Here is a 27,308-nt window from a genome sequence, read left to right as displayed (position 1 = left end):
TATGAAAAGGAAGAGTGTTTGGGTGCTGAAGGTTAGGAGGAGAAGTGTTGGAGTGTTGAAGGTTAGGAGGAGAAGTGTTGGGTGCTGAAGGTTAGGAGGAGAAGTGTAAGGCTGGCCATACACTATACAATTTTCTGATTCAATTTCCTTTAGATTTACCTTCAACTATGTAGTGCAAGGGCCTGTCTGATTGCATACAAATTGAAAGGGTTTAGGTTTGACCTCATATTATATGGTTTTGGTAAATCTAAAGGAAAGTTGAACAGGAAAATTGTATAGTGTATGGCCAGCTTTAGAATGCTGGCAACAGCAGGAAATATAGCGGGACATTTCAAGGGAGATATTTCTCCCCTTCTTGATACAAGGGGAAAACTCTGGTGGATCTACTGCCACCATTCCAGAGGAAGCCCAAGTAGAACAATTACTGTAGGAAAAGAAAAATGCAAAGCCAAGTAAAGACAGTCTTCTTTTACAGGCCTTGCTTACTTTACAGGGTCAGAACAATATAGAATAGTTATGTGCATTGTTATTGTGAGCAGAAATCATTATAAAAAAAAAAAATATTTGGTACTACCTGTGTATTTCAATTATATGATAATATTTAGCATTGATCACTGCTGAATAGGAGTTTATTTTAAAGAAATTCTGTGTCTTGGTTTAGAGTTGTTAAAATTATATGAATAATAGAGGACTAAACTTAACCATTCACAAATAAACTACCTGCACAAACAACTAAAAGTAGATAGAAGATGATGTCAGTATATTGAGAACAAAGAGAGATGTATGGTATTGAACTGTATAAAAAGAGAGAAAGAAGCCAGCTAATTGTATTGTCATTGTGATACCCATGCTGCAGAGGTCTGTGTCACAATGAAGAATTAAAGGGTTTTAATTAAAGAAGAACCCAGTGATCAGAGCTATGGTCATATTATATATCTACAGCTTCCAGTTCTGTGTGATCCTGCAATGTATGACACTCTGGAGATCAGGAATGCAGAGTCCAGCCTGTACCCTTCATTTTACTGATGTATTTGATGAATTCCAATATTTCCAGGATGGAGATTTGATCATTGGAGGAGTGTTCACTGTGAGGACAAAAAAAGATCAATATTCACCTGAAGAAAATACATACAGGTATGTAACTTACTTGCTATGGAGAGAAAAAGTGATCAGGGTGACAAAGAACAACAAATCAGATTTTACAAAATGATTGTAAGAAATACATGTGATGGAAATATTATAAGAATGTATATAATGGATATAAAATGTCTCTTCATTTACATGCAAGCCAAGCTGAAAGTGTCAGGGGGTGGGTGACAGTGACAAACTATAACAGTGTCAGGATGTTGGAGAAGTTGCTGGAAAAGTCTTTTCTTTAAAGCTGAAAAGTGTGGGGATTCCTCCATCTGCTCTGTTTGTGTGGATCTGTCATTTTTTATTTGTTGTAACTAGGGTTGCACGGATACTAGTCGGTATACTGCCGAGCATTTGCACAAGTATCGGTACTTTCAGGCTCGGTTCTTTGAGCTGTCAGTGGGTCTCCCCTGTTGACAGCTGAAGTGTTAAAGAAGTCTGGTAATTGGAGGTGTCAAAAAAAAAAAAAGCAGCCTGCAATGTTTATTAACAACATGGCTCAGCCTGAAACACTAAAATAAAAAGAAACTGTGTTTATTGTTGTAACTTTCTGTGTCTTCATCTGCAGATCAAAGGTTCCAATGTTCCTCTGTTTAACCCCTTATTAACCCTAAATTTACTCTAATCAGCCTTAATTAACTCCCTATTCTCCTCCATTTAATTATTATTTTCCTGCTTTTTTTTTTTTTTTTTTGTTCACGTCTATTTTTTTTTTTAAACAATAAACAATTAAAACTTCTTTTTGGACGATTTTTTTTTTTTTCACTCATCCAGGTAGATGGAGGGATCCTCCCTGTTGAGACATTGTATTCTGGAAGCGGGACTCTTCACTGTCAGAATACTCTGACTTTTGTTCTACTAGGCCTCTGCCTTCAGAAAATATATTATGTTCTGGGGATTTAGGTAATTGTATAACCAAAAATTCAGATTTTAAAATGTGTGCAAAAAATAAAATAAATGTTCTAGATGGGACATAAAATCTCAGGGGGAAGTTTTTGGGGAAAGTGTGATGTGCACTTATGCTTTAATCCCAATTGTTCTGTTACCATTCTTTATAGCATCACACATACAATCTGTGCTGTCATTTCCCTTTTTTTTTTTTTTTTTTTACAAACTCCAGCACAGAGCACAATGAAGGGTTCATATACTAAAGTCCTGCTGTGGATTGGCCACTCAGATTGTTTTCATGTGGTTTTTGACTTGTGTATGTTTTAAAGGTCTTAAATCTGAACTCCAGACAGATATAAAAGACACAAATGAATGCAGCTCTGTACTGAATAGTACATCATTACATGTGTAAGTGATGACATTTTACTTGGTATCAGACACAGTCTGGGGGAGGGATAAGACCTGCAAGTGTGTCTGAACTGCAGCAGAGAGAAACCAGGTCTCCTGTACTGTTAGACAGAGCTGTGTGGCAGAGCTGTGTAAATATCAGAACTGGATGGACAGACATACAAACCCTTTGGCTATTAAAACAACTCTCATGTATGCCTATCTTCTTGTGTATTTCATTATTTGCTTGGAGTTTGATTTGAATGCTTTCTCTGCCAGAGCAGTTTCGGTTATCGCACTCCTGGTAAAATGCACATTTTAGACCTGAAAATTATTTTAAGCTCCTCAAACATTATACAGTATATTTCTGAAAGCAGAGAACCTGTAGAATAAAAAAAATGATAATTGTAAATATTTATGTTGCACCATATCTGTGCAAATGTGTATCAAACCAATATTTTCAATACAAAATACACTTACATTTTCTTTTGGTGCACACAAAGATAGTAATATAATGTACAGTATATATTTTTAAATATAAAAGGTGAGATTGTGTCTAGTAAATAGATACCAAACATGTAAATCTTAAAAAAATGCCTGCACCCACAAAACAAACATCCTTAAGTGACGTTTTCAAAAGCCCTTCCAGTTCATAATTTTAGAGTTAACCATAAATATTGGAAGTAAAACTATTTCTCTCCTCCAAAATGTGTTACACTGGTGATGTCTTCCAATGCTAGCTATATGTATTTTTACATATGTGCGTAAGGGCATCAACTGTCATTTGTTGGGAGACGGGGCAGTTGGGACTTTATATGAAACACCACACTAGGGCAAGCTGAGTCATCAATTATAGATAAAATCATTTTATTAATACGTCATGAGAGCAAAGTGCAATGGATGATACACACATTAGATCAATAAGAAATGGTACAAAGTAAATAAAACATGGTAATTATATCACATAGTAGTAACATAGTAATATATTAAACATTGTAGCACATGATATATGGTGATAGAAATAACATTACACCTAACATGAGTATGCATAATAGGTAATTGTATTAAAATAAAAATAAAATTGATGACTTAGACATTGAAATGCCCATGGTAGATGCATGATTGCTGTGACATGACATTAATTTGTAAATGCTGAATTGTAAATGCTTGACTTTTTTAGACAATGCAGAGTATCTACAGGGCAGTGCAGAGTATATACTACAGTGCAGTGCGGAGTATATACTACAGTGCAGTGCAGAGTATATACTACAGTGCAGTGCAGAGTATATACTACAGTGCAGTGCAGAGTATATACTACAGTGCAGTGCAGAGTATATACTACAGTGCAGTGCAGAGTATATACTACAGTGCAGTGCAGAGTATATACTACAGTGCAGCGTATATAGTGCAGTGCAGAGTGTATAATACAATGTAGTGCTGTGTCAATAATACAGTGCAGTGTAGTGTGAATAACACAGTGTTGTGATGCTACTGAAGTGTCGGTGTGTCACCACTGATCCCATTTTTTTTTTTCATTAATATTTTTTTTTTCAGTATCAGGTTCTTCTGCTGTATTATTAGTACTCACCTTCTGTGTCACATGTGTTATTCCGTCTGTTTCAACACAGCAGTGGTATACTTTTGATTTTTAGGGGATATTTGCTAAACAGTAAAAAAAAAAAAAAAAAAATACTGTCCCAGTCATCCACATGCTCAGCATCTAAATGCTACTGTAGCTTGGCCAAATTGCTTGCACTATAACTGCTGCCTTCTCATATGGTAGACTCTGCCCCCTTTCATGAATTTGCAGAATTTGGTGTTTGGTGTTTTTCACAATGGCAGGTTCCAAAAATACATTTCTTTTCACGTAAGGCCATTACAGCTCTGTACCGCCATGTGGAAGACAATGTTTTGGCCTCGTTGGACAGGGAGGTCAGCAGCAAGGTTCACATTACTGCTGACTCATGGTCCAGCAGGCATGGTCAGGGACGTTACATTTCCTTCATGGCGCACTGGGTAACTCTGTTGGCAGCTGGGAAGGATGCATGACAAGGTTCAGTGCTGGAGCTTGTTCCACCACCACACCTCCAAAAAGCTAGTGGTGATTCTGCAACATCTGTCTGCTCCACCTCCTCCTCTTCTTCTTCCTCTATGGCCTCTTCTGCAGTGCTCCCTAAGCATTCAAGGGGATACGCAAGCAGTCAGGCTAAAAGATGTCATGCGGTGCGTCAGTTGGTCTGTCTAGGGGACAGGAGCCACACTGGGGCAGAGATTCTGTCAGCTCTGCAGGGGCAGGCTCAGAGGTGGTTGACGCCACGGCAGCATTAGCCAGGAATGGCTGTATGCGACAATGCCACCAACCTTCTCTCCGCCCTCCGACAGGGATACTTGACACATGTTCCATGCTTGGCACATGTCCTGAATTTGGTGGTGCAGTGTTTCTTGAACAGGTACCCAGGCTTACAAGATCTTATGAGGCAGGCCAGAAAAGTCTGTGACCATTTGTCATACAATGCCAGTGCTTGACTGGCTGACATTCAACGGTAATTCAACCTGCCCACCAACCGTCTGATTTGTGACATGCCCGCCAGGTGCAGCAGCTGCGCACACAGCAGAGGGCCTTCATTGGGTACCTGTGTGAGTATAGAAGAAAAGAAGGCTGGACGGCCGCACTCCTATGCAATTTCTTTATTCAAGTACCGGATACAAATAGAGCCATTACCATAGCTAATAATACTAAAAGAGATGCTTCTTTAAGCGATGGAACAACTACTTTAGACAGGAAAAAGAAATCAAATGCAAGTGGTTTCCCAGTGTTTAGCATTGAGTTCAGGAAAGTTGAATCTACCGTTAAGAAATATTTACCAATACTTTTCAACGATCCCATTTATGCGCAAATTCTATCAAATGGCATCACCCTGTCTCTGAGTTTATACACAAGTACACACCATCCTCCACATTGGTTGCAATTTAAGGGGTCATTCAGATGTGGAGCAAATATCTGTCCATGCTGTTTACGCATTAAGAGGGATGATTTGATTAACTTGATGACTACCCACAAAGATACCAGGATAAAATCATTCATTAACTGCAAGACCAGATATTTAGTGTACATTATTACATGTGAATTATGCTCGCTCCAGTATGTTGGTCGCAGGTTAACCACTTCAGCCCCGGAAGGATTTACCCCCTTCCTGACCAGAGCACGTTTTACAATTTGGCACTGCGTCGCTTTAACTGCTAATTGCGCGGTCATGCAATGCTGTACCCAAACAAAATTTGCATCCTTTTCTTCCCACAAATAGAGCGTTCTTTTGATGGTATTTGATCACCTCTGCAGTTTTTATTTTTTGTGCCACATGTCCATGGTAAAAAAAATGTCAATAAGCGTATATTTAAGCGTCTACTTTACAAAATAGGGTCATTTGGGGGGGGGTTTGTGCCACCTGGGCATTCCATGGCCTCCGAAACTGTGATAGGCAGTGAAGAGTGAAATCAAAAATTTACGCCCTTAGAAAGCCTGAAGGCGGTGATTGGTTTTCGGGGTCCCGTGCGCATCTAGGCTCCCAAAAAGTCTCACACATGTGGTATCCCCGTACTCAGGAGAAGCAACAGAATGTATTTTGGGGTGTAATGTCACATATTCCCATGGCATGTTTGAGCAATATATCATTTAGTGACAACTTTGTGCAAAAAAAAAAAAAAAATTTGTCTCTTTCCCGCAACTTGTGTCACAATATAAAATATTCCATGGACTCAACATGCCTCCCAGCAAATAGCTTGGGGTGTCTACTTTCCAAAATGGGGTCATTTGGGGGGGTTTTGAACTGTCCTGGCATTTTATGCACAACATTTAGAAGCTTATGTCACACATCACCCACTCTTCTAACCACTTGAATACAAAGCCCTTTCTGACACTTTTTGTTTACATGAAAAAATATTTTTTTTTTGCAAGAAAATTACTTTGAACCCACAAACATTATATATTTTTTTTAAAGCAAATGCCCTACAAATGAAAATGGTGGGTGTTTCATTTTTTTTTTTTTTCACACAGTATTTGCGCAGCGATTTTTCAAATGCATTTTTTGTGGAAAAAACACACTTTTTTAAATTTTAATGCACTAAAACACACTATATTGCCCAAATGTTTGATGAAATAAAAAAGATGATCTTAGGCCGAGTACATGGATACCAAACATGACATGCTTTACAATTGCGCACAAATGTGCAGTGGCAACAAAATAAATACATTTTTAAAAGCCTTTAAAAGCCTTTACAGGTTACCACTTTAGATTTACAGAGGAGGTCTACTGCTAAAATTACTGCCCTTGATCTGACCTTCGCGGTGATACCTCACATGCATGGTGCAATTGCTGTTTACATTTAACGACAGACCGATGCTTTTGTTCACCTTAGTGCGAGAGCAGGGGGGACAGGGTTTTTTTTTTTTTAATTATTTTTTTGCTTTTTTATCTTATTTTTAAACTGTTCCTTTCATTTTTTTTTTTTAAATCATTTTTATTGTTATCTCAGGGAATGTAAATATCCCCTATGATAGCAATAGGTAGTGACAGGTGCTCTTTTTTGAAAAAATTGGGGTCTATTAGACCCTAGATCTCTCCTCTGCCCTCAAAGCATCTGACCACACCAAGATCGGTGTGATAAAATGCTTTCCCAATTTCTCAATGGCGCTGTTTACATCCGGCGAAATCTAAGTCATGAAATGCTCGTAGCTTCCGGTTTCTTAGGCCATAGAGATGTTTGGAGTCACTCTGGTCTCTGATCAGCTCTATGGTCAGCTGGCTGAATCACCGGCTGCATTCTCAGGTTCCCTGTTGAAACAGGAGAGCCAGAGTAAAACACGGAAGATGGTGGGGGGGGGGGGCATTCCCTCCCACTGCTTGTAAAAGCAGTCTAGAGGCTAATTAGCTGCTAGCATTGCTTTTACATGAAAGCCGACCACTGGCTGAAATGAATGATACCAAGATGATACCTAAACCTGCAGGCATCATTCTGGTATAACCACTCAAAGTCGTGAATGGCGTACCTGAAGAAAAAAAAAATGGTTAACAATAAAGCACAGTAAACAGTAAAGTATAAAAAATTGCATACCTGAAAAGCAAACATGATAAAACATAATAACAATAAAACATTGCAGAATAGAATACAGTAAAAAAGAGCAGAACAATAAAGAGAGAATAGAGAGAGAGAGAGAACAATAAAACGACAACTATTTTTTTTTATTTAATATTTTTTGGGGGTTTTTTTTTTTTTTTTACACTTTTTTTTGTAACTGTAACTTTTATAACTGTAACCGGTTCCAGGTTCGGGTCTCTCAAAATACGATGGCATCTTGGGAGACCCTGTGAAAGTGTGCCTAGTCTGTGCAATGCTGTACCAAAACATTCACCAATGCAAAGACCAGGATTGTCAGGACAGGAGGGACAATAATAGCGGGTGTCACGCCTATATCCGCACTTGCTGCAGACACAACATCTTTTTTGGGGGGGTTCGTTGGGTAGGGGTACTCGGGAGGACATAAAGAAAATGCCTCTCATGCAGCCGACTGCATTTGGTTGGGGATGTGAATGGGGGAAGTACGGGTGCTGCAGAAGTGGTGGGTTCCCAATTAGGATTGGTGAATGCAGCAGGAAGGGCATTATGGGCACGACGGGCCTGTGTTTGTCTTCTTGGTGGCAGTGGGACACTACTTGTGCTTGCCACCTCACCAGGTTGAACTGCACTTATGGGACATCACCAAGCATTACTGCAGTGCTGGTTTGACTACGACCGGGGTGTACTAGGCCACTGTGCTTGCCAGTTCACCAAAACGCTACCAAAAAAAACTTTTAGCGATCGCAGGGATCAGGCCTGACTCTGCGAACGCTGCAGTTATGCGTTTAGTGTTTTGTAAGTGACAGTGATCGATCGATACTGCACTTGGGTGGGCTGGGCTGGGCCGGGCTGAGGGGCAAAATGCAGGTGCTAGCAGGTATCTGGGCTGATCCCGCTAACACTGCGTTTTTGGGAACCCTAAACTGCTGGGGACGCTAGTAAAGATCTGATCGGATCAGATATTGATCCGTTCAGATACTATACCACTAAGGGAGGTGTACGGTGCGTGCGTGTAGCGGTACTGGCACTAACCTGACGCTGCCTGGGGCTGGAGCTTGCCAGTTCACCAAAATGCTACCAAAAAAACTGTTAGCGATCGCAGGGATCAGGCCTGACTCTGCGAACACTGCAGTTATGCGTTTAGTGTTTTGAAAGTGACAGTGATCGATCGATACTGCACTTGGGTGGGCTGGGCTGGGCCGGGCGGAAGGGCAAAACGCAGGTGCTAGCAGGTATCTGGGCTGATCCAGCTAACACTGCGTTTTTGGGAACCCTAAACTGCTGGGGACGCTAGTATAGATCTGATCAGATATTGATCCATTCAGATACTATACCACTAAGGGAGGCGTATGCTGTGTGCGTGGGTGTTAGCGGTACTGGCGCTAATCTGACGCTGCCTGGGGCGACGCATATCACCATTGAGCGATCAGGGGGCTAAACCTTTATTCAGTAATAAACGGCGGGTGCCCTGACACTATAAAAAATAAACAAACTAACCAGCGTCACCTGTAACAGTTATACGGTAATCAGTGGTGAAAGGGTTAACTAGGGGGCAATCAAGGGGTTAAAACATTTATTAGGTAGTATATGGGGGTCCCTGACGCTATAAAAAGCTGACGGCGAACCTATATATTTACCTCCCTAACTAGTGTCACCAGCGACACTAATACAGCGATCAGAAAAATGATCGCTTAGCGACACTGGCAATGGGGGGGGGGGTGATCAAGGGGTTAAAACTTTATTAGGGGGGGTTAGGGGGGTATCCTAGACCTAAAGGGGGCTAACACTAACTGCCCTACCACACTAACTGTCACAAACTGACACCAATGCAGTAATCAGAAAAAAAAAAAAAACTGCTTGGTGTCAGTGTGACGGGAGGGGGAGGGGTGATTGGGGGGTGATCGGGGGGGATCGGGGGTAAAGGGGGGTGTAAAGTATGCCAGGCATGTTCTACTGTGTGTGTGTGTTGTGCACTCACTCGGATGTCTTCTCTCCTCGGCGCCGGAATGGAAAATACCGAGCCGAGGAGAGATGACATCACTTCCTCTGCCTCTGTGTACTATACAGAGGCAGGGGAAGAATCTCATTGGCTGGGAGCGATCGCGAGGGGGGCATGAATGGATGGACTGCCCCTCATCTGTGAATGCTCCCAGTCAGAAGCCGACTGCCTCGGGCACCGGTGGGGGTCCGATCGGACCCCCCGCCCGGGGCAAGCAATCACGTACCAGGTACGTGATTTTGCCTGCCCGTGCCATTCTGCCGCAGTATATCTGCGTTAGGCGGTCGGAAAGTGGTTAAGAGATCAGTTATATGATCATTTATACGATATACAAAAGAACCATGCGACAAATGTGGCCAAACACTGGAACGAACATCACAATAAAGATGCGGCAAATTTGTCCAAACAAGGAGTAGAAAAAGTTACAGTACCAAAAAGAGGCAGGGACAAATTCAGAATCTTATGTAAAAAAAGAAGTATTCTGGATTTTCAACCTTAATACCAGAAAACCCCTTGGCCTTAACCATGAGTGGGATGTAACACACTTCTATGAATAATGAAGCTTTGTTTGAAATAAGTGGGGGGGTTTGGTTGGGTGAAACCATTTCCTTTAGACTTTTTCCCTCCCCATATCCCCTCCATGTCAAACTAGATGCAAGCCATGTCCATGGTATAACTAGATGTGAACATGGATTGTTTTTCTGTTTGGTGTTTTGTGTTTTGATTTGTTTTGTTTCATTCCATTCCAGAGACCATGACCATTTCACCTCATTATACAATATAAAAATAATGTTAGCAATAAATGAAAATAAAAATGCAATTTATGGTGGGGTGGATTGGTAAGGGTTAATAATGAGATAATAATCAGATGATATGAAGTAGAACAAAATCTAATACTAGGCTTCGTTCCAGCCCACCCCCCGCCGCCGGAGGCGTCCATTTGGTCATCGGGCCTCCCGATGGAACAGGAGGCTCAGTAAGAATGGCAGGAGGCGGCGGGAGGGGGGGATGTCCCCTCCCGCTCCTCCGGTATAACAGCCGAGCGGTTTTTAGCCGCATCGGTTGTTATACCAGGAAAGCCGATCACCCGCTGTAAAAAACAGTACCGGGATGATGCCTGCAGATATATAAGTTATTGGCCATAAAAAGGGTATGAAGGCCTGGGTATTGCCCTGAGGGACATGTATCAATGCGCACGTGTAATATATATATATATATATATATATATATATATATATATATATACATATATATATATGTTATACATATATATATATATATATATATATATATATATATATATATATATATATTTTTTTTTTTTTTTTTAAAGAGCAGTGATTTTATTGATGCTTAAAGTAAAACAATAAAAGTGAAAAATTCCTTAAAATTTAGTGCCCGGGGGTCCCCTTAGTCTGTCTGTAAAGTGACACATCTGTACTGTGTTTAGAACCTGCTGCAGCAAAACTGACATTTGAAAAGAAAAAAAAAGACATTTAAATTGACTCTATACAACGATATACAACTTAAAAAAATACAAAAAAAAAAACGGTGCACCCCTTTGCATACCAGGCCCTTTGGATCTGATATGGATTTTCAGGGTAACACCATGGCAAATAAACCCTCGCCCCCCAAAATCCATACCAGATCCCTATCCAAGCACTCAGCTTGGCAGGAAAGGGGGAGGATGAGCGAGTGCCCCCCCTCCTAAACCATACCAGGCCACATACCCTCAACATGGGAGGGTGCTTTGGGGCCCCAAAGCGCCGTGTCCATATGCTAATGGAGATAAGGGCCTCTTCCTGACAACTCTGGGCTGTGGTTGTGGGGGTCTGCATCCCCAGATCCCAGCACCCTATGTGAATGAGTATGGGGTACTGCTCCATCTGTGATGAAGGCTAAGCAGCAAATAACTGCTCTGCCGTGTGACAGTTCTTAAATAGGTAAGGGACAGGGCCATCTGGTGACGTCAGCTGATGGCACCACCCTCTTGTGATATCATCAACAAAACATGACTTCACATGACCCAGCATGACCCACCCATGCAACTCTTCCTCGCAAGCCTGGGCGGTGGGCATTATGATTGACGATGGATCTACATTGCGGGCCATTGTTTGTTTTTTTTATTTTTTTAATAAAGGAATTGTCATAAACTGCCTTGCTAGGGTAGACCAAAGAAGTTGAGTGCACGTGCTCAGCGTCATATCCAGAGGTTGTCTTTGGGAAATAGACATATGAGTGCTGCCAGCATTGCTGCAGAGGTTGAAGGGGTGGGGGGGTCGGCCTGTCAGTGCTCAGATCATACGCCGTACACTGTATAAAATTGGTCTGCGTGACTGTCGTCCCAGAAGGAAGCCTCTTCTAAAGATGATGCACAAGAAAGCCCACAAACAGTTTGCTGAAGACAAGCAGACTAAGGACGTGGATTATTGGAACCATGTCCTGTGGTCTGATGAGATAAACTTATTTGATTCAGATGGTGTCAAGCGTGTGTGGCGGCAATCAGGTGAGGAGTACAAAGACAAGTGTGTCTTGCCTACAGTCAAGCATGGTGGTGAGAATGTCATGGTCTGGGGCTGCATGAGTGCTGCCGGCACTGGAGAGCCACAGTTCATTGAGGGAACCATGAATGCCAACATATACTGTGACATAGTGAAACAGAGCATAAACCCCTCCCTACTGAGACTGGGCCTCAGGGGTGTATTCCAACATGATAATGACCCAAAACACACCTCCAAGACAACCACTGCCTTGCTAAAGAAGCTGAGGGTAAAGGTGATGGACTGGCCAAGAATGTCTCCAGACCTAAATCCTATTGAGCATCTGTGGGGCATCCTCAAATGGAAGGTGGAGGAGCGCAAGGTCTCTAACATCCACAAGCTCTGTGATGTCCTCATGGAGGAGTGGAAGAGGACTCCAGTGGAAACCTGTGAAGCTCTGGTGAACTCCATGCCCAAGAGGGTTAAGGCAGTGCTGGAAAATAATGGTGGCCACACAAAATATTGATACTTTGTGCCCAATTTGGACATTTTCACTTAGGGGTGTACTCACTTTTGTTGCCAGCAGTTTAGACAATAACAGCTGTGTGTTGAGTTATTTTGAGGGAACAGCAAATTTACGCTGTTATACAAGCTGTAAACTCACTACTTTACATTGTAGCAAAGTGTCATTTCTTCAGTGTTGTCACATGAAAAGATAGAATAAAATATTTACAAAAATGTGAGGGGTGTACTCACTTTTGTGAGATACTGTACATCTGTATAACATACAGATAATATTATTTCTATCTGTCAAATAAATCTCTCCAAGAAGACAATATGCAGTTCAGTTTTGATCACCAATCCTCAGGAAAGACATTGCTGAATTAGAAAGAGTTCAGCTTAAGGCAAAACAAATAATAAGGTGGGTGGAGGATCTCAGCTATAAGAATCTATTACATATGTTAACAGTTATTCTCTCTGAAGAAGCATTTAAGTGGGGATAAGATTACAATGTACAAATAATTCAAGGGTGGCTCCAATAACTGTAAATGTTTACTCTGAGGTCCCTGAAGAGGACATGTGGCCATGAGCTGAAGTTAGAATAAAGGAGCAGTAAAAATGTGAAACTCCCTCCCCTGTGAAATGGCACCAGCTGAGGGTGACAACTTAAAAAAATTAGAAGGTGTCTTCTTAGGAAGCAAAATATACAGGGCTATGAGAATTGTTAGAGAATAAATATCATACACACATACTTGGGAAACTACATTGTCTATCCACTGTCAGAGTCCCTGTTTGTTTATTCATTTTCGAATAAATTCCAAAACTATTAGCATTTGGATTGGTCAAAATGAACGACCAATTCAAATTCTGTGTGAAGAATAGCTGGTTGTAAAGCAGCGGGTCGGGAAGCCACCCCCCCCCACCCTTAACAAACAATGACTCATCAGCTGTCAGTGGGCTTTCCCACTGACAGCTGAAATGTAAACATAACAATGCTGGCAATAAAAAAACGTGAAAAAAAAAGCGACATGGAGGTCCCCCCAATCCATATCAGGCCCTTTAGGTCTGATATGGATTTTAAGGAGAACCCCATGCCAAAATAGCGTGCCCCCCACCCCCCCCTAAATCCAGACCCTTATCTGAGCATGCAGCCCAGCAGCTCAGAAAAGGGGTGGATGAGTGAGCAGCCCCCTCCTGAACCATACCAGGCCAAATGTCCTAAACATGGGGGGGTGCTTTGGGGTGGGGGGATATTTGCAATCGTCGTGATTTATGATGGATCTACATCGTGGGACGTTGTTTTTTTTATTTTTTTAAATATTTTAATAAACTGTCCACTGTTTTTATTTATTTTTGACACTTTTTTTGGTGAATGAGTAGTGGTACAATGTACACCATACTCATTCACCTGGGGGGTTGGGACTCCTTGTTAAAGGGGGCTTTCAGATTTCAGGAGGGTTTTAGGGGGGACTCACTTTTTTTGTGTGGAGGCCCCCTTAAAACTGTACCAGAATGAAAGGGTCTGGTATGTACAGTATATCCTGGGGAACCTCATGCTTTTTTTTGTTTTTTATTTTTATGTGAAGTACCCTCCATGCGAGACTCAAATGGGTTCACTTTAATACCTTCCCGCCCAGCCTATTGTAAAATGATGATTGGATAAGTGCACTGTTGTTCTGGGAGGACGTCATATGACAACCTCCCAGGATTGCGCCTCGCCAAGGCAGTACTCGCCCACTCCCTTTTTTTATACCCTCTTGCCTATTAGAGCAAAAAATGAGCATTTTCAATTTAACTGGTTTCAATTAAGTTCACCGAACACCGGCTGAACTGAACTTTGGAAGTTTGGCTGATCACTACCTGCCAGACCTATGCAGAATATACCAAAACAGTCCACAAGTAGGTGTTCTGGATCTTTAAAGGCCACATGATTGGTTTAAACATTCAGTGGTGAGACTTTAATTTGCAGACCTGCGTTGTGAAACTTAGCATTGCCCAAAAGCTTTTCCCTCTGTATTTAATGCTGATCACATGTATGAATATTTTTAAAACATTTGACATATCTGTATAGAAATTGTTAATGTACTGTTTTGAAAAAATCTTTTTGTAGCCCGTCTTTCTGGTATTACCAGAACCTCCTAGCTTACCTTTACGCAATTGATAATATTAACCAGGATCCAGATATCTTACCTAATATCACTCTAGGCTTCCATCTATTTGATTCATGGTTGGAACCCAGGAAGGCTGTACAGAGTGTTCTGCAGATCTTATCTGGACCAAATGGGACATTTCCTAATTATTCCTGTAAAGGACAAGGCAAGCTGGCTGGTGTTATTGGAGATCACTATTCATTCACCACAATCCCAATTGTCCAAATCCTTGGACTGTACAGATACACACAGGTGAGTGAAAAGTACTTGTATATTTGTAATAATATTGTAAGTCAACAGAGAAAACAATATAGATTTTACAAAAACATGACAGTCTGTGAAAGTTAAAGTGTATATAAACTCTAATGCCCTGTACACACGGTCGGATTTTCCGATGGAAAATGTGTGATAGGACCTTGTTGTCAGAAATTCCGACCGTGTATAGGCTCCATCACACATTTTCCATCGGATTTTACGATACACAAAGTTTGAGAGCAGTATATAAAATTTTCCGACAACAAAATCCGTTGTCGGAAATTCCGATCGTGTGTACACAAATCCGGCGGACAAAGTGCCACGCATGCTCAGAAAAAATAAAGAGATGAAAGCTATTGGCCACTGCCCTGTTTATGGTCCCGACGTACGTGTTTACGTCACCACGTTCAGAACGATCGGATTTTTCCGAACTTTGTGTGACCGTGTGTATGCAAGACAAGTTTGAGCCAACATCCGTCGGAAAAAATCCTAGGATTTTGTTGTCGGAATGTCCGAACAAAGTCCGATCGTGTGTACGGGGCATAACAATTACGTTTTTTGTAAATGCACAGTCAGTCAAACAAATGAAGACACATCTAGCACAATCACTAAGGATTTTGTCTCATTTTCCATCATTAGGATTCATGCACACCAGGAGCTACAAAAAATGCTGGAAAAACACTGGACCAAAAACGCTAAAGCAGGCTGTTTTGACTATTTTAAAAAATGGCGACAATGGGGACAAGGGCTTCTTTCCCACAACTCTGGCCGGTTATTGTTGGGGTCTGCGGGCGAGGGGCTTATCGGAATCTGGAAGCCCCCTTTAAGAAGGAGGCCCCCAGATCCAGCCCCTCCATGTGGATGAGTATGGGGTACATAGCACCACTACTTGTTCACCAAAAAAAAAAAAAAAGTGTTGTGTAACTAAAGACAGGAGGCAACTTTTGACAAGTGCGTTATTAAAAAAAATAATTGTGCCCCGGAGTAGATCCAACGTCAATCATGATAAGTGCCAGTTAACACGAAATAAAAAAAAAGGTCTGCACCCAATGAAGGCTCCAGCCGAATGACAGCTTCACCACCAATTTTGTCACTGGGTGATTCCATCCCTTGTGATGTCACTGGACCAGCATGCCCCAGTCGATGACATCACAAGGATGCTGGGCCATACGGTGACATCACCAAAGCACCTTTTCCTCATGTTGATGGCCAGGGATTGTGGGGATCTGCGGGCGGGGGGCTTATTGGAATCTGGAAGCCCCCTTTAACAAAGGGGCCTCCAGACCCTGGTCCCCCCATGTGAATGAGAATAGTACCCCTACTCATTCAATAAAAAAGTGTTGTGTAAATAAACACAGGAGGCAGTTTCTGACAAGCCTTTTATTAAAAAAAGAAATTAAAAAACTGTCCCCATGAGTAGATCCAACATCAATCACGATGAATGCTGGCTGCTGAAAAGCCTGCAGATGACAAAGGCTTCCAAAGACTGACAACTCTGCCGCTAAATAAATTAAAAGGCAGGGCCACCCAGAGATATCACTGGGTATCACTGGGTAATGTCATCTGCCCAGCATGCCCTATTCGATGACATCACAAGGGGGCATGGCCATACAGTGACATCACTAAATCACTTTGTCCTTATGTTGTTGGATACAAAGGGCCTCTTCCCCAGAACCCTGGCAGGTGGTTGTTGGGGTCTGAAGACAGAGAGCTTCATCGGAATCTTGAAGCCCCCTTCAACAAGGGGGCCCCCAGATCCTGACCCCCCATGGGTATATAGTAAAAAATGATGTCACAAGGGGGGCTATACAGTGACATCACCGGGTGCCCCTTCCCTTTAGTTTATTAGTGGTGGGAGGTGGCAGAGCTGTCAGATGAAGGGTGCCTTCATCATGTGAGGACCTTTTTTGAGGGGGTCGGTGACCAGCATTCATCGTGATTGATGATGGATCTACACTGGGGGACATTGTGTTTGTTTTTTAATAAAGGACTTGTCAAAAACTGTGTGTTCTGGGTGTAACCAATACTCATTCACATAGGGGGGCTGGATCTAGGAGCCCTCTTGTTAATGGGGCTACCAGATCCCGATAAGTCCCCCCCACACACCCACAACCACTGGGCCAGGGCTGTGGGGAAAAGGCCCTTGTCCTCATCAGCATGGAGACTAGGTGCTTTGGAGGGGAGCCCCCTACCCCAAAGCACCCCCCCATGTTGAAGGAATGTGGCCTGGTATGGTTCAGGAGGGAGAACACTCGCCCACCCCCCCCTGCCCTTTCGTGGTCTGCTAAGCTGTATGCTTGGATAAGGGTTTGGTATGGATTTTGAGGGGACCCCACGCTGTTTTTTTTTTTTTTTTTCATTTTGGTGTGGGATTCTCCTTAAAATCCATACCACATCTGAAGTGCCTGGTATGGAATGGGTGGGACTCTCGCTCTATTTTTATTTTTTTATTGCTGCCATTGTTTTTTTACATTCAGCTGTTAGCGGGGAACACCAGAAACATTAATTAGGCTTCAACTAGGCTTTAAGCAAAATTACTACAAAGCTGTGCTAGAGTTTGTAATTATAAATATAAATGACATCTTTATGCATATATACTGAGAGAAATGTAGTTTATCTTTTGCTGACTTCTTTTTGAAAATGTGGGTAAACTGTTTTTTTCTGGCTAGCCAGAATCAGTGATCCAAAGCAAGCAGACCACAAGTAAAGCCAGGTTGATGTTGGGTCTCCTGATTTGCAAAGTTTTTCTGGGTATGTATAATTTAGCCTGAGTAGGGACGCCTGTCCCCTGCCAGCCTGCTGCAGAGAAAGGTCACTGTTCTCTGTGTGAAAACAGTGGTCTCTCTGCAGAGATCCAACATGTCCACTGATAAACCCAAGCTATATCATATAATACTTATGACCCTTGCTGATTGGAGAGCCACAGATCTGACTCAACCGGAGGCATATCGTACCTCTGCAGGTAGACCACTGTTTCAACACAGAGAGCAAGGATCTTTCTCTACAGCATGCTGGCAGGGGCCGGCTTCTCTACTCAGGCTCTGGCTGCATTCTACAGTATATAGAAATAAATGTTTTGTTTTAATGCACCTGAAATGTATTTAGCTGATTTAATCTAAAAGATCAGTTGTATTTTTAAATATTTGTACAGTGCAGTCTCTAATTATAATTTTAGTGCCAACTGAATATAAATGTAACTTTGAAATATAGTAACATTATAGTTAATAGTCAGGGCCAGTGCAAGGATTGTTGTCTTCACTGGCAATAGCATTTTTGCACCATCCCCCCCACCCCCTCTTATCCACAATGCATACCCCATGTCCTTTGCTCTGACCATCCCACAGTGGATGGTGTCAGTAGGGTAGTGGAAGGTGTCAGTCAGTAGAGAAATGGACAGTGTCAGTATGGCTGTGGACTTTGTCAGTAGGGCAGAGAATGGGGTAATATACATAGTCATTAATGAACACAGTAAGTGATAAGTACCGATCACTCACTGTTTTCATTCAGAAAGGATAGAGGCCAGTAAATTATGAATTTACCAGCCCCTTCCCTGTTCTACATCCTGAAGCAATCCTGCACCGCAGCTGGTGGGAGAAGAGGTGAAGCCGGCAGCGCTGTGGGAGGGGGTACCAGGGGAGCACATACAGTAAGTGGCCCGGGAAGCAGGAGGAAGTAGAACCTGGATAGGAGGAGTGGGAGGGGCAGCATATACTGGAACAGATCCCCTGTATTTCCTCCAGCAGTCGCAGAATGCCGACGGCAGGGAAAGGAGGAGAAGTAGTCTTTCAGAGGCTGCAGGAGGAAAATACAGGGATCTGTTCCACTGAATGTTAAAGTGTAAAACCTAACATGAAAAGAAGGCCTCACGGTCCCCTAGAGCATAGGCAGTGTCACCATTGCGACCATCAAAGCTCCACCAGGGCCACACCCCATTCTGATGCCCTGTTAATAGTTAATCCTCCTCCTTTCAGATCAGCTATGGAGCCACCGATTACTCATTAAGTGACAGACTCCTTTACCCGCATGTATTCAGGACCGTTCAGAATGATTATGTCTATTATTTAGCAATTGCCAAACTAGTGAAATATTTTGGCTGGAATTGGGTTGGAATACTTTTTTCAGACAATGATACCGGAGAGAATGAAGTGCAAATTCTGAAGAGAAATTTGGCTTCCCAGGATATTTGTGTGGCTTTTGAAAAAAGAATAACTGTGATTTCCGCTTCAATGGATCAGTGGAAAGACACACTTAGTAAAGAGCATTGTAAAGTTTTAATACTTTGTGGTTCCTTCACAAGCAGTGCTCGGGGATACCTTTATACATACTATCAGTTTAATATAAACAATATAATTATCCTTCCCCCAGGCTGGACTTCAGGTGAATTTAAGATGATAAGCTTTTTGACAAATTTTATAACAAGTTTGTTTTTACAGTTGTTTGATCCGCAAATTCTTATTAATAAAAGTCCTTTTGATGACAATCTATTGTCAAGACATTCACAAACTGAACAGCTGATGGATGATCTGATCATTACATTTTACAATATAACATCAGCTCAAAATGAGAAAAATATTTATTTCCAAAACTTTACTATTTTTAGTGAGAGTTTCATAAGAATCCTTTTTCCACAAATTAAAGGAAGTATGCTTTGCGGAGAATCTCTACGAGTGTATATTGCAGTAGAAGCTATGGCTGAAGCTATACATTTTTTCAACAAGTTTAATCACAGTTTTAATATTAACAGATTTAAGCAGGTAAAACAGTATAGTGCAATAGTCTGTAAATTATTTTATTAGAATTTTTTTGTATAGAAACGTAAGAAGGTACTTTGACCAAACATTGTGAGTTTGTTATAATTATTCTACAGGATTTATAAAGCGCCAACTGTTTGCACAGTGCTTTGCAAAATAAAGATAAACAGTACAGTTACAATATAATTCAATGCAAGAGGGTTAGGAGGGCCTTGCTCATGGGAGCTCACAATCTAAAAAGAGGCTGCAAGTGATAAAAAGGTGATAACTGTATTGGATGCGCTAATGAGAAAATAAAAGTATAGTTTTTAGGTGGTGGAAGGATAGGTTTCCCTGAACAGATGAGTTTTCAGGGATTGCCTGAAGGCGGACAGAGCAGAAGATAGCCAGACAGATTGTATTAGAATGTTTCAAAGGATGAAAGAGTCTCTGAAGTACTCTTGGAAGAGAACATAGGAGAAGGCGTTGAGGGAGCTAGAGAGCAGGAGGTCTTGCGGGAGCGGAGAGGATGGTTTGAATGATATTTTGAGATGAGGTTGTTGATGTAGCTCCTCAGGGCACGGCTCTTGTTAGTAGTAAGAATTTTAGTTGTTAGATGAGTGCAAGCCAGTGGAGAAATTGGCAAAGAGGCTTGGTGGTTAATGAGCTGATGGTTAGGTGCATACATCTAGCAGCAGCACTATAGCTGGGATAACCTGTGTAGCTGTAGGCCAGTGAGGGGGGAGGTGTTATAGTCGAGGTGAGGGATACTAAGAGAGTGAATTTGTATGTTGGTGGTGTCATTGGCAAGAAGGAGTGAATTTTGGAGATAATATGGAGATTAAGGTAGCAAGATTTGGACAGTGATTGGCTATGGGATCAAAAGGAGAGGTCAGAGGCCAGGATTACACCTAGCGTGCTAACATGAGGGGATGGACTAATGATTGTGTCATTTATCTTGAAGGAAAAGTTTGGGGAGGGGACATAGTCGAAGGAAATATACGTTTTTTGCAATTGCAACTTTTAGCATCTGACCACATCTGAGGGCTGCAAAAGGAATTGGTTCTGAGACTTCCCTCTGCCAGACTTTGTGATCTCATGTCTGAACAGGGAAAATGTATCATTTTCATCATATTTTAAGAACAGGTCCCACTTTGGCCGCTGTCTGAATAGTAGCTTCACTGAGGGCCCCAACAAAACAAACTGTATTTTTTTAGCAGAAGAATTAAGTTGGCCATACACCAGAGCAGGAATAGGCTTAACTTTGAGCTGTGAGTGACCCTGTCAGCACCTTGACAAACATCTACTAAAACATCAAAAAAGGTGAATGGCCAATTGTACATGCATAGATCTCTCTACACTGAATCTATACTGCTGGTTATTGAAGTCAGACAGCCACAGCACACACGGCTGTCGATTATAGTAGCTGTCATTGTAGATTCATCCATCCATGCTGTTTAGAGTGTAAATCTGTGCATGTATACAGAAAATAATTTAATAATGCAGCCAGGTCTGATGACCTGCCTCCCTGATTGGCGGGGAGGAGAATTTTGCCCTGTACACACGATCGGACATTGATCAGACATTCCGACAACAAAATCCATCTGATTTTTTCTGACAGATTTTGGGTCAAACTTGTCTTGCATACACACAGTCGCACAAAGTTGTCGGAAAATCCGATCATTCTGAACGCGGTGACGTAAAACACGTACGTCGGGACTATAAACGGGGCAGTAGCCAATAGCTTTAGTCTCTTCAATTATTCTGAGCATGCGTGGCACTTTGTGCGTCGGATTTGTATACACACAATCGGAATTTAAACAATCAGATTTTGTTGTTGGAAAATTTTATAGCCTGCTCTCAAACTTTGTGTGTCAGAAATTCCAACAGAAAAAGTCAGATGGAGCCCACACATGATCGGAATTTCTGACAACACAATCCGATCGCACTTTTTCCGTCAGAAAATCCGACCGTGTGTACAGGGCATTAGGGTTAAAATAGCGAAAATTCATTCCCTATTTTCACACAATTGGGTGAGATCAGGTCGCACTCTCTGTACCCCGAGCCCATCCTATTTTGAAGCCTAATCAGGTGCTTCAAAAAGTACCACCCCCTCCCGCCCCGCCATAGGAATCCATGCATCTGGCGTCCTACAAGGGGCCGAGCGCATGAATGGAAGATAGGAAAAACGTTGCCTGGTCTGATGAGTCTCGATTTCAGCTGCGACATTCAGAGGTTAGGGTCATAATTTGGCGTAAACAACATGAAAGTCTGGATCCATCCTGTCTTGTATCAGCGGTTCAGGCTGGTGATGGTGGTGTAATGGTGCGGGGGATATTTTCTTGGCACACTTTGGGCCACTTAGTACCAACTGAGCATTGTTTAAACACCACAGCCTACCTGAGTATTGTTGCTGACCATGTCCATCCCTTTATGACTACTGTCTTCTAATGGCTACTTCCAGCAGGATAATGCACCATATCACAAAGCTCAAATCATCTCAAACTGGTTTCTTAAACATGACAATGAGGTCACTGTACTCCAATGGCCTCCACAGTCACCAGATCTCAAAACATGGAGCACCCTTGGGATGTGGAGGAATGGGAGATTTGCATCATGGATGTGCAGCCGATAAATCTGCAACAACTGCGTGATGCTATCATTTCAACATGGACCAAAATCTCTGAGAAATGTTTCCAACACCTTGTTGAATCTATGCTATGAAGAATGAAGGCAATTCTGAAGGCAAAAGTGGGTCCAACCCGGTACTAGCAAGGTGTATCTAATAAAGTGGCCTGTGAGTGTATTTAAAGTGGTTGTAAAGGCAGAAGGTTTTTTCTCTTAATGCATTTTGTGTGCAGCCCCCCCCCCCATGTTGCATGAGAGACTCGGCTGTCCGGGACTCTGCCTCCTGATTGGCTGAGACACACAGCGGGGACTATTGGCTCCTGCTGCTGTTAATCAAAATCAGTGAGCCAATCAAAGGAGAGAGGGGGCAGGGCCACGCCGCGGCTCTGTGTCTGAATGGACACACAGAGCAGCGGCTCGGCTTTGGTGCCCCCATAGCAACCTGCTTGCAGTGGGGGCGCTCGGCAGGAGGGAGGGGCCAGGAACACCTGTGAGGGACCCGAGAAGAGGAGGATCCGGGCTGCTCTGTGCAAAATCACTGCACAGAGGAGGTAAGTATAACGTTTGTTGTTTTTCAGTAAAAAGAAACAAGAATTTAGTATTACTTTAACCATTAGAATCTGTGTGTGCAAATGAGCAACTCATAGAGGGGGTGAGGATTATGACAAATGCCCTCCCCAAACAGAATATTGTGCTAAACCTGTAGATAAATAAGAGAACCAGAACCTTCACTAAGTGGAAGAGTGGGTTTGATAAAGTTAGTTTAAAGTTAGCAGTGCCTCCACCCAGGACAGAACCTTTGTGAACATATACCCAGGTATATATAGTTATTAATAGAGATATTTCCAGATGAATGTTGCGGCAAAGTCCAGTTTCATGGGGCCTCTGAGGATGAACCCAATGTGGTATCCATCTTTGTGCCTGAGACCTGAATATAAGATCTGATGTGATGAGCAGACCCTCCAGCCATTGTACAACCCACCTGGAATCAAGCTTTTCATCAGCAGAAACCCTAGTGGATTTTAATCTGTCATGGAACCAAACCTTTTACTACCAGAAGTGGCTGTTGGCTTGCCGAACCTGGCACTAGCCTATGCTGATTATTGAGTCATAAAGTGGTTGAAGAGGCCTAATTCATTCTATGCATTAAGATAAAAAGCCTTCTGTGTGCAGCAGCCCCCCTCAGCCCCTTACCTGAGGTCCATCTATATCCAGCGATGAGGTCAGGTCAGTCAAGTTCCTCCACTCCAAATGTTCTCATTCATGTCTTTATGGTCCTCGCTTTGTGCACTGGTGCGCAGTCATGTTGGAACAGGAAGGGGCCATCCCCAAACTGTTCCCACAAAGTTGGGAGCGAAATGTCCAAAATGTCTTGGTAAGCTGACACCTTAAGGATTCCCTTAACTGGAAGTAAGGGGCCAAGCCCAACCCCTGAAAAACAACCCCACACCATAATTTTCCCTCCCCCAAATAATGTGGACCAGTGCACAAAAAAAGGCTCATAAAGACATGGATGAGCAATTCGGGTGGAGGAACTTGACTGGCCAGCACAGTTTTGACCTCAACACGATAGAACACTTTTGGAATGAATTAGAGGGGAGATGGCGAGCCAGGCCTTCTCTCCCACATCAGTGCCTGAACTCAGAAATGCGCTTCTGGAAGAATGGTCAAACATTCCCATAGACACACTCCCAAACCTTGTGGACAGCCTTCCCAGAAGAGTTGAAGCTGTTATAGCTGAAAAGGGTGGGCCAACTCAATATTGAACCCTACGGACTAAGATTGGGGTGCGTGTAAAGGCAGGGGACCCAATGCTTTTGGTAATATAGCGTATATACTCAGAAGCTTTGGGCAATCATTTTAAACTATCAAACATAGAAGCACTTGCCTCTTAATCCCTTCTGGTCTGGATTTAGCAGCATGGACAGGACATGTGGCTGAGACGTTCTCTCTCTCTCATAATTTTCTCCTTATTGGGGATTTTCAAAGCAAACCTCCAATAGACAGGAAGTGCTAATATATAATTACATATAACAGTGTGATATTAGTAGCTAATAGTAGAAGGCAGAAAATCCCTAGATATATAAAATAAAAAAACATTAAAAGTCAGTACACTAAAAATATATTCCAAATCTCCACCAGTGCTTCCATACTAGTGAACTTGTGCAACAAATTCAAGTGAATGAATAGATAAACATATTATACTACAATAAATGATGAGTTGAGTTGAATCTTAATATAGCGCGGTCTTACCCTGAAGGGTCCCGATGCGCATAGCAAAGATCCTGGAAAGAGAGGGCTCAGGGACCAGAAGCAGCACAGAGCGGCAGAAGGGTAGAAGAGGGAGAATTCCAGTGCCATGATGAAGTTTAATTTAATAAATAAAGTGAGCTTTGTGATATCTTCAAAGTATAATCTACACACTGCTCCGTGCTCCACATTCATTATTAGCACTTCACCAGAGATACGTGCTTCTCTAATTCTTCACTTGAATTTGTTGCACACGTTCACTAGTATGAAAGCATTGGTGAAAATTTGGAATTCATTTTTAGTATGCTGAATGATTTTTTTTATTTTATCCATACAGCTCTGCAACTGTTTGATGCATGATGTATAGGGTTGCTGACGTTTAATGCGGCTGCAGTAAAATGTTAAAGTTTGTTTGCACGGTTTGCTTTATTTATTAATAAGCACAAAGTATTTACAGTAAATCCCTACATATGTAATAAATATCTGTGATCATTTGCAAAGTGATATTTTTTTTTTCAAAAAGTTTTGTATTGAGATATATAAAAACCATAAATATTGGTAACAACATTTGTAAAAACATTTTACAGAGTAATTTTAGGTAAGCAAAAGTAATCTAGGGGTTGTAGACATACATACCAGGATGAGATAGCTGAAGAAAATAAACAGAACAAAACAGAGCAATAGCTATCATCAAAAAGGAGATACCTGGATGGATCTGTTTTTGTGAAAAAGGAAGCCGTGAGGTCCATGACCAGACCTCTGGTTGACCTAACATAAGTACACTTCAAGACCGTACGTGCCGGATACTATTTCCATGGACACTCATCAAAATCCACAGACTCAGCCAGCCACCTCTCCCCATCTCCCATCCCCACTCTCTCCAACATTGGACTAGCCCTCCACCAGTCACCACAAATTGAAACCACTGGGGTTCATTTTACCCCTCTATCAAAATTATAATATACTTAACCCCATTGGTGACTGACCGTCGGTTATACTAATACCTCCGGAAAATGTTCAGTGTTATCCTGTAATGTTATATGTTTGTCTGTTTGTTGAATAACTGTGATGAATATCCATAGCCATATCGTAGCACTTTAACCCTTTTTTACTGCACTTTCTTCTTAATCTATTTGATACCATGTATTAGACGTGTTTAAAATAAACTTCATATGCTTTTGCAATACTAAGTTTGACCTATTTCTGTTGTTGGAAGTAACCCTTACCTGGTACTCCATACCAGGTACCTCCCTTCTTTCCCTATATGCAATATGGTTACACCAAATTTGGTGGATGATCAAACAGGTCAGGCTCTATCCTGACTGTACATTGGTGGATAGCTCACCTTTCCCTCCTACCCCTGCCCCATTTTTTGAATTTCTAAGGCAAACATGACCTTACGTATGTTCAAGGTGGCAGTTCTGCCTTTTACAAAGCCTGATTGGCGGAGTGTATCAAAGAGAGGATGATGGCAGCAAACCTAGTAGCAATGATCTTGGATAGGATTTTGACATTCAGGTTCAGTAGTGAGATGGGTCTGTAGGAACCTGGGTCCTGGGGGTCTTTGCCTTTCTTAGAGTGTAATTTAATAATGGCCTGGTTTCCCATGTGAAAGTGTGAGCCGCCGGACCATATTCCGTTGTGAACCTTGTGGAGAGTGGGTTCTGTGATATTTTGTAGGGTTTTCTGGAGTTCACTAGTGAATACGTCAGGGCCAGGGGCCTTGGAGGGGGTTATGTGCAGATGGTGGTTGAAATTTTGGAGAGAGAGAGATAGGAGCACTGAGAGTCTCTAGTTGTAGTGTAGTGATTTTAGGTATGTCTACTTTCTCTAGAAAGGAGCGTGCTGTTTGTTTATGGGGTTTGGGGCGTATAGTGCTGAGTAGTATTGAAGCATGGCTCTGTTTATTGTTTGTGGTGTGGAGTTTATATTTCCGTTGTGTCTTGCAGAGAGGTAATATGGGTCGGGCGAAAAGATCCCTTACAAAGCCTGGCCAATAGTTTGCCTCCTTGATTTCCGAAATTGTGGAGGGTGGCCTCTAAGTGTGCCTTTTTGGTTAATTCAAGGGTGTCTGCCCAGGTGTCGAAAGCCCTCTTTGCTGCCTGCCATTCATTTCTACTGTCAGGGGACAGTAGAATGTAGTTGCGTGCTGGCTAATTTGTATTTAGTTGTAGTGTTCCTTTTAAAAGAGGTGGCATAGGAGATGATTCGTCCCCTGAGGTATGCTTTGCCGGCATCCCAGAAGAGAGTTGGATCATCGGTGTGAGGTGCGTTGGCCGTGGAGTATTCAGTCCATGATTTTACCCTGAACTGCTGGAAGTCAGTGTTATTGTGGAGGTAGGAAGGAAAGCACCAAATTTTGGGGTGGGGGGGTAAGTTAAGATTGTCAAGTGTCACCTTGATTCGAGCGTGATATGGCAATGTCATGGATGTCTGCACCAGATAACATGGGGATTAGGTTGTCAGAGCCAAAGAAATAGTCTATTCTGGTGAGGATATTGTGTGGGTTGGAGTAGAAAGTGAATTCCCTGTCAACTGGGTGTGAGAGGCGCCAAAGGTCTTGGAGGTGGAGGGATTCCATGGTGGATGCAAAGTGTGTGGGGATGGTAGGATCGGATCCTGGCCTGGGTCGTTTGGGGGATGACCTGTCATCAGTCTGATGTAGGATGTCATTGAAGTCTCCTCCAATTAAGTGTGGGAGGTGAGTATCGCTAAGTAACCATGAAGATAGTTCACTATAGAACTGTTTACCGGGGTTATTAGGAGCATAAACATTAGATATCACTAGGTC

General features: G+C 42.3%; 1 protein-coding gene across 1 annotated transcript in view; it reads left to right on the top strand.

The window, feature by feature from the left end:
• The first annotated feature begins 763 nt into the window (after nt 1-763).
• LOC141131866 (vomeronasal type-2 receptor 26-like) overlaps nt 764-27,308 on the top strand; it is a 117,269-nt gene continuing 90,724 nt past the window's right edge. The window contains exons 1-3 of the mRNA XM_073620075.1: nt 764-1,134; nt 14,615-14,906; nt 18,881-19,663. Of these exons, the coding sequence (XP_073476176.1) occupies nt 920-1,134; nt 14,615-14,906; nt 18,881-19,663 (1,290 nt within the window). The 5' untranslated portion in view covers nt 764-919. The remainder of the gene's footprint in view (nt 1,135-14,614; nt 14,907-18,880; nt 19,664-27,308) is intronic.

Source organism: Aquarana catesbeiana, linkage group LG01 (assembly GCF_042186555.1).
Source record: "Aquarana catesbeiana isolate 2022-GZ linkage group LG01, ASM4218655v1, whole genome shotgun sequence".
NCBI lineage: Eukaryota > Metazoa > Chordata > Amphibia > Anura > Ranidae > Aquarana > Aquarana catesbeiana.
Note: the sequence above shows the minus strand (reverse complement) of the source record. Positions and strands in the feature narration are given on the sequence as shown.